The sequence below is a fragment of the Nannospalax galili genome, unplaced genomic scaffold (genome assembly GCF_000622305.1).
Source record: "Nannospalax galili isolate Female #2095 unplaced genomic scaffold, S.galili_v1.0 scaffold540, whole genome shotgun sequence".
Taxonomy (NCBI): Eukaryota; Metazoa; Chordata; class Mammalia; order Rodentia; family Spalacidae; genus Nannospalax; species Nannospalax galili.
In genome coordinates, this window is record NW_008348613.1 from 2,733,689 (window position 1) to 2,741,726 (window position 8,038).

At 35.6% G+C, this 8,038-nt stretch overlaps 1 protein-coding gene across 1 annotated transcript in view; it reads left to right on the top strand.

Annotated features, from left to right (window-relative positions):
- Slc4a10 (solute carrier family 4 member 10) overlaps nucleotides 1–8,038 on the top strand; it is a gene marked incomplete in the record, with an annotated part of 363,623 nt that overhangs the window by 239,208 nt on the left and 116,377 nt on the right. The window contains 1 exon segment of the mRNA XM_008845753.2: nucleotides 6,787–6,947. Coding sequence (XP_008843975.1) covers nucleotides 6,787–6,947 — 161 coding nt within the window.

Here is an 8,038-nt window from a genome sequence, read left to right on the forward strand (position 1 = left end):
TAGTCTCCTTAAAACATTCATTTAAATGTCTCTTAAAGCTTTTGGCATCATTCTGGAGTTGGCATAAAGCACTGAATCTTGAAATGTTTGGTATTTTTAGTAACTTGGTATTTGTAACTTGTGGGCTCCTTTTATGGAAAGTACCTTCTGTCTTCTCCCATAATATTCATAAAACCTATGGTTACATCAAACCATCCATGCATGTAACTTATATTTGGTCATTTTTAACTACCAAGATGCTTAGAATTTTCAAGATTCTATTTTCTTTTCTAATAGAAACAAGTCTTCAATTTGAATTATTTATTTTATATGAAGCAATATACTATTTGAATTTATATTTAAATATCATTTTAGACAGGTACACATATCTGTGGATTAGAACAGAAAACCAAGAAATAGACCAATATGTGTGGGTAACTGAGTTTTGACAATGGACAAAAAATATGAAATGAAAGAAGGAACTATTAATGCCCAAATTGTGAAAATAAATCAATTAAGAAACAAACAAGTTTTACAGATTTTTCCAAAGTGTGTTTTTCTGTTATGTGTGTGACATATATATTATATATAATGTATGTATATACATATATATGTATATATATACATATATATCACAAAATGACATATAAAATATTCACCACCATTAATTTTCAGGGAAAGGCAAATATTATGACATGACTCTACCTACTAGAAACGTTAAGCTAGGAAGTGCTGGTAAGATTACAGAGATACTGGATCTCTCATACATTGCTGGTACAAATGTAAATGTTAGAGAAACACTGAAAAGCACTGCAGCCATGTAAAACTAAGCTCACATTTGTTATGTGATGCAGCAGTTGCACTCTTGGGCAAATTGCTCCAGAGAAATGAAAACTTTTGTTTACATATTAACCTCTACATGAATGTTTATAATAGATTTATTGATAAAAAATCTTATGGACAATAAATGTCCTCAAACCAACTCTGATACATCTGTCCTATTCATACAAATGAATATGACTCAGCAGTAAAAAGCAACAAACTGTTGATATATATACATATATGTAAATATATATAATCAGGTTTAATAAATCTCAAGAACATCACTCTTATTGAAAAAAATCAACCTGAAAAAGATTTCAAATTGTATTGTTCAACATCCTCAAAATGATAAAACAGTCACCCAAGGGATTTGTTTTGTAACTCAGGAGCGTATCTGTATTTTCTTTGTGACAAAAGTTACATGAATCCACACATGGGATAAAATCATACACAAAAATATGTCTTACCAGCATTCTTAAAATTAAATTTTTCACTTAAAAAACCATGATGAATATAGAAGCTGAGACATATAGCTTCCCTGTTTTCTAGGAGTAAAATTTAACTATAAAGTTCCTTATAAAGAGATTGATAATTTTTGGAATTTACAAATGTTATATAGGTCAGTTAGTCAAATTATAATGAAAAATGAAAAAACTGTAATCATGATAAAAAAAAGAGCTGTAGTTCCAGAAAGCTTGAATGAGAATATTTTCACAGGGAACAAAATCCACTTTCCTCCAAACACTATCACACCTTCCCTAACCCACAGTCTTTGGACTAGCGTGGTTCTTCAGTGGGATAGGGGACTCTACATGCTGTGGGATTCTCTCTTATCCTCCTTTTGTCTGAAAACCACATAACATTTCAGGGCATACAATGTGACAGAAGATTTAATAAAAGTCTCATTATAGCCCATTCTACAGACTCTTAAAAAAGAACATTGTCAACCATTATATAACATAGTTGGTAATAAAGTAAAATATATAAAAAATACAAAAGAAGGAAGAAAACAGAACATAACGGAACATTTTCCATATTGAGATTTCTTTCAGATATGGTTGAAAATAAAGTGTTGTATCAGGTTTTTTTCTCTAGGCATTAATATAAGATCTCTGAACTGAAAATGACCATAATAAATTCAAACTGGAGAATCCCATTATGATAGGAAGTGGGCACAGAAGTATGACTTGACACCGTCATTGGCCAGGAGATCATGAGCATCTTATTTAATGTTCTGAATTTGTCTCATATTTATTCATAGGAGAAAACTGTGGCCTAGAGTACTTGAAAGACTTTCTCTTGGACACATTATAGCTCATATGTGTATTATTAAAAAAGTTAGAATTCTTTTTCCTAACCAGGCCAAGTTGCTTTCTTTTTTTTAAACACTTTTAGGGGATAACAATTATGTTTTGAATACTCAGAAAAGATTAAGAGTACACATGTTTCCAACTCCATACACTCAGATATATAGAAAAGATGAAGTCCTTTTGTTTTGTTGGTATCTTAATCTGTTTTTTAAATTTTTTATTGAGTTTTTGTTCATTTCATACAATAGTTCTTAACCAAATTAAGACCCCTTCTCCCATCCATTGCACCCTCCCCCCACTGGGCCTCATGTATTCTGCCATACACGTTAAGTCCCATCTGATTAAGCATTTTATCTGGATGTCCTTTGGTGCAAGTTCATCTACTGGAGTAAAGAAGGTCTACTCTCCCTCAACCAGCAGTAATCAGTCTCCTCCTAGTAATCAGGCTAGGGCTGGCACACCACTCACTCCCTTCCCATAACTCTGAGCCCTTACCTGATTGAGTTGGCATGGGTCTTATGCTCAATGCCTGCCACAAGTTCACATGAGTATGCTTCCAGTGGCCTGAAAGCTTCTGTTTCCCTATGTTCATGGACCAACCTGGCTCTTACAATTTTTCTACCCCCTCTTCCACAATGCTCCGTGATTGTGGGTGGATGAGGTTTAATACAGGAGTCCTACCCAAGGATACACACTCTTGTCTCTTATTCTCTAAAACTTAGGCAGTTGTGGCCCTCTGTGTGCATAATACTCTGTTGTATAAGGAGGCCTCACTGGTGAGAGTTGAGGGATGCATTAGTTTTCTCTCTACCCCTTGTTCCACTTTGTTCCATGAGCCTTAGGTGTAGAGGTTCTACTGTAGATATGTCACCTAAGGCTGGGCATCTCTCAGACGTATATTCTCTGTGTCTGACCAATTGTGGAACTCTGTAGTACCCTTCATCTGTTGCAAAAGAAATCTTCTTTAATAAGTGGTATTAAATATAAGGATCTGTAAATATAAGGATCCATATTTAGGACATGGTAAGGAATTACATTTGCCTAGAGATATGACAGAGACAGGGTTTTCTCTAGAATCTATGGTCTTTCCAGACATGTCTATTTAACTTTATTTACAGTGCCACCCATGAGTTCAGTCCTATTGAAGGACTTTAAGTCCAATTAGATAGCTGTTGATTACTCCAAAGTGGTGCCAACACTGCACCAATAAGGGTAGTGTGCTGTGCCAGTTATTATGTTTAAGTGACTTTAGGACTGGGTTGAACCATTGATTGATTTTCTCCCTTAGCAGCTTGCATAGTATCCTGTAGAACTATGAGAGCTAGTCTTTGGGGAAAAAGACTTCCAGGTCAGTTCCTGTTCCATTGCTCCAAGTCCTGTGTCTGAATTATGACCTGTCTTCAGCAGTAGGGTCTTACTTTCAAGTTCTGGGAGATAACCAATACCCTCTGTTATTTTGGGAGTCTCTTGGACTATTCTAACCAACCCCTAGAAGGGAGGTCTCTCTGGTCTGGCGCTGTGTTCCTTGCCATGTAGCCCCCCAGGTGTACACATGCCCTATGTTCAGATACCATATGTATATTTATCAGGGGGCTCCCATGCCAACTCATTTCCCTCTGTCTTTCTATGCCACCCATGATCTGTTCACCTCTCCTCTCTCTTCCTGTCCAACCTTCCCCCTCCCTCCCTAGTCCAAGTGCTCCCATTAGCCCCACCCTTTCACCATATCACCCCTCTCCTGAGTTCCTTTTCCCCCCACCCTCATGGTCCCCTGAATGTCCTTCTCTCTCCTTTCTCAGCTGAACACTCCCATTTTCCCCACTTCCTCAGGTAATATCTGTTCCCTAATATCACCCTATCTGGGGCTTTTTCTTTCCCTTTACCTCCATGTTTCCATTTTCCTGGCTCCTACTGTTACATCAGTATATATCAGGGTATATACTTACATATAGGGCTTTGGTGTTATACTAAGTGAAGTTACACAAACTCCTAAAAGCAAGTGACATATGCTCTTCCTCTTTTGAGGATCATAGCCCCAAGCTGCTTTCTACAATATTAGTCTACCTCAAATGCTCATCAAGCAGTTAATTTTTTGTGATATTGACATTCATGATGTGATCAGGGCTTTATATATATATAATATGAATATATATGAGTATATATGAATATGTGCTATAAAAGTAATATATACATACATATGACAAGAAATATTTAATTAAATTTATCCAAATCATATCATTCTCACCAGTAACTCTAAATAGGACTTTTATGCTGGAAGGAATAACTAAAGGGATGGTTTATATCAGTTGAGATCTGCTGAATTATGCTGTAAAATATTCTGCAATCTCAGTGGCTTAAAACCAAGTTTATTTACCGTTCCTTATACATTGTCCACCATGGATCAATAGAGGCTTTGTTCATCTATTTGTTGTAGTAGACCTTGAACATCATTGGTTTCCATGCCAGGGAAAATGAATGATTGATGATTGGGGTAAGGAGCATGATCTTGGAAATTAATTCTTCTGACCTGAAAGTGACACACATAGTTTCCATCCTGAATTCATTGACCCAGAACAAGTCACATCACATGGACTCATACAATTAAAAGGGAACCAAGTAGTTAAGTTCTGTTCTTCTAGGAAGAGGAAGAGACCAATACTAATGATCACCAATGACGTATGAGGTGTTATGGTTCTGTTAAGGGCTGGGAAACTTTAAGAATCATTCATATGGGGGCTGGACAGATGGCTCAGTGGTTAAGAGCACTTGCTGTGCTTAGAGAGTACATGGGTTTGATTCCCAGCACCTACATTGGAGGCAACTCACAACTGCCTGTTAACTACAGTTCTAGGGAATTCAGCACCTTCTTCTGCTCTCAATGAGCACCAGCAAGAAGACATACACCCTCAGGCACATATGCATAAAATAATAAATAAATATTTTGTTTTTTAAAACTATAACATTTTTTTTTTTTTTTTTTTTTTTTTTTTTTTGTCTTTTTGAGACAGGGTCTCCCTATAGCCCGAGCTGTCCTGGAACTCACTATGTAGACCAGGCTGGCCTTGAACTCACAGAGATCCTCCTGTCTCTGCCTCCCAAGTGCTGGGACTGCAGGCGTGCGTCACCATACCTGGCTTAAAAAGTATAACTTATATGAAAATTCCTGAGGGGCCTGGGAGAAAACACAGTCAGTAAAACGATTGCCATTCCTTAGCCAGGTGAATTAGAACACGCCTATAATCTCAGTACCTAGGAGGCAGAGGAAAGGTCAGCCTGGGCTGCATAGTGAAACCCTACCTTCAGAAAGAATTCCCACATCCCTACTCCCGACAAAAATAAGCAACAAGACAAAGAAAGGAACAACAAACAAAGAAATAGAAGAACTAATTGTGTAAACAAAAATTTCCTATAAAATCGCCAGCCTTTACAGGATATTGTCAGTGATTTGAGAATGAAATGGGACATTTTTCAACCTCCGTGTATTTTCCATAAGCATCGTTTTTTCCCCCGTGTGTAAACTTTGGTTAGGTGTAGGTGTTCTTCCCATTGGTTTCCTTTTTATTCTCTGACTGGTTTTTGCTCCCTGAACACTAAGACAGATTATAGCTCTGTTGACTCCCCGTTGCTATTCTGCATATTAATCATTCTGACAAAATCTTTGTTACTTTTGGCTTATCCATTTGATTCTCTGTCTAGATTCTTACGTGTATTTCTTATTGATTGGAGTTCAGTCATTTTATTGCATAAAACAACAATATAATACCATTTAGAATTTTTTGTATGCTTTGCTTGGAGAGACGAAGTAGGACCGAAAGTGACTAAGAACAGAAGTCATGAATGAGGGAAATGGTGGAAAATGGAGAAGGGAAGGCAATGAAGGCAATTTAGGCTAGAGTCCATTAGAAATGGTAGAATTAAATGGGTCTTCTGTCAGGGTTAGAAAGCAAGTCCCTAAAGAACTGAGTGGCTGGTACCTTAGTAATAAAATCATTGATTCCCCTTATCTCTTTTGTTTGTCTTGATTACAATCTCAGATATTACTAGATATCCTTTTCATTCTAAGAAGGTAGTGGTTTCCTTCGGCATCACAATGTCACAGTTTTCTTCATCTCTAACCTTGGAAGGAATGTCCAAGCTCAGTTCTCACATGTTCAGGCCCTACTAAGTGACTGCTTTGAACAGCATTTTTTCCAGAAAAATTTAACAAGATCTTTTTCCTATATTATAAGCCTCAAATAACATAAGTTTCCCCAAAATATGTTAGGAAAATCATCAAGTACTTAAATTTTGAGTTTAATAACTCCAAATAGAGAAAAGTGAGTATTCCTTTTTTCAATTCTAATTGTCTTTCAACAAAGATACATGCTCTCTTTACTAGGTCTACAATAGTAGCACTGGCTAATTTTTATTTAAAATGTTGTTCCAAAATTAGACAAATTATCAAAAATAATTGAACCTTTCTTTTTTCAATAATCTTTCTATTACAAAGAAATTCTGACTTAATGAAACTAAAGCAAAATATTGACTACTTGGACTATCTTTTACATATATCTAAAAACCCATGGAAACAAGAAACAATATGAATGTCTTTCTACTTGTACATTTTATTATAATAAAAGGTAATTCTTACACAATGTTATATTTAATATGGTCACGAGAGTATTTATTTATACAGGTGGTTGAAGTTTGAAGAAGATGTGGAGGATGGAGGTGAAAGGTGGAGCAAGCCATATGTGGCTACTCTGTCATTGCACAGCTTGTTTGAGTTGAGAAGCTGTGTTCTGAATGGGACTGTGCTACTAGATATGCATGCCAACACTTTAGAAGAAATTGCAGGTATGTCTTTTGTCACACTGGTCTACTGAATTCTTTTGACCTCAGCTGAGTTTTGTTGCTGTTTTTCTTAAACATTCCATATATGTGAACTGTGGAAATGATCATGATCTGTGTAAGAAATATTAAATAATATTCTCCTGTCTCTTCATCTGAAATAAAAAAAATTGGATATCAGTTAAATATCATCTATCTTATAAGCGGTGAACATAGATAACTTGATCTCCTTCAGCACTCATTATTTTAATTAGCATATTTAGGCTGATAACCATTAGAAATTTGAAGGGACACAAAAAACTTCATAGTTACAGACTGTTTTCAGTATTTCAATTATAAGAGAACCAAATGAAAAAATTAATGAGGGAAATATTAGTTCAGATTAAATACACAGATGTATGACTTTTAATTTTAAGCCAAATTAAAATTCTTACACTCCAGAGTAAACTAAAGACCGAGTTGTTATTTGTCTTCTAATTTAATACTAGGCTCAGCTCCGGGGATGAATGATTTGTTTTGGAACCCAATTATGGCTATATAACATAAATTGTGTTTTTTGATCTAGAAGACAGCATGCAATGAAACTAAAATAATAAAAAACGTAGAAATATAAATAGAAATCAGTTTAGAAAGAGTATAAATGAAATCACTAAATGAGGTTTTTAAAATAAAGGAGCCAGTGAGATAACTCAACAGATTAAGGTGCTGCCTCCGAACCTGACAAAGTTAGTTCAGTCCAGACCCACATGGTGGAAGGAGGGAACTAATTTCCACAAGTGATCTGACCTCAACACATACATCATGGCATCTGTGCACATGCGCACATACATATGCATATATGCACAATCACAAATACACACACAAACACATAAATAAATAAGGAAATATAATAAAAATTTAAAAGAAAAGAATGAGATAAGTTTATAAAACACCTAGTTTTGGGAAAAATAACTTCTGTACAGGATGCATTGGTGAATTAACTAGACTCAGGAGACTTTAGTATCTAATTTAGTGATATTGTAGAGGTGGAGGGGAAAAGCCTCAAAACTATGTGTGTAGTTTTTAACTTTCAAATAAAAATTTAAATTACAAAAATA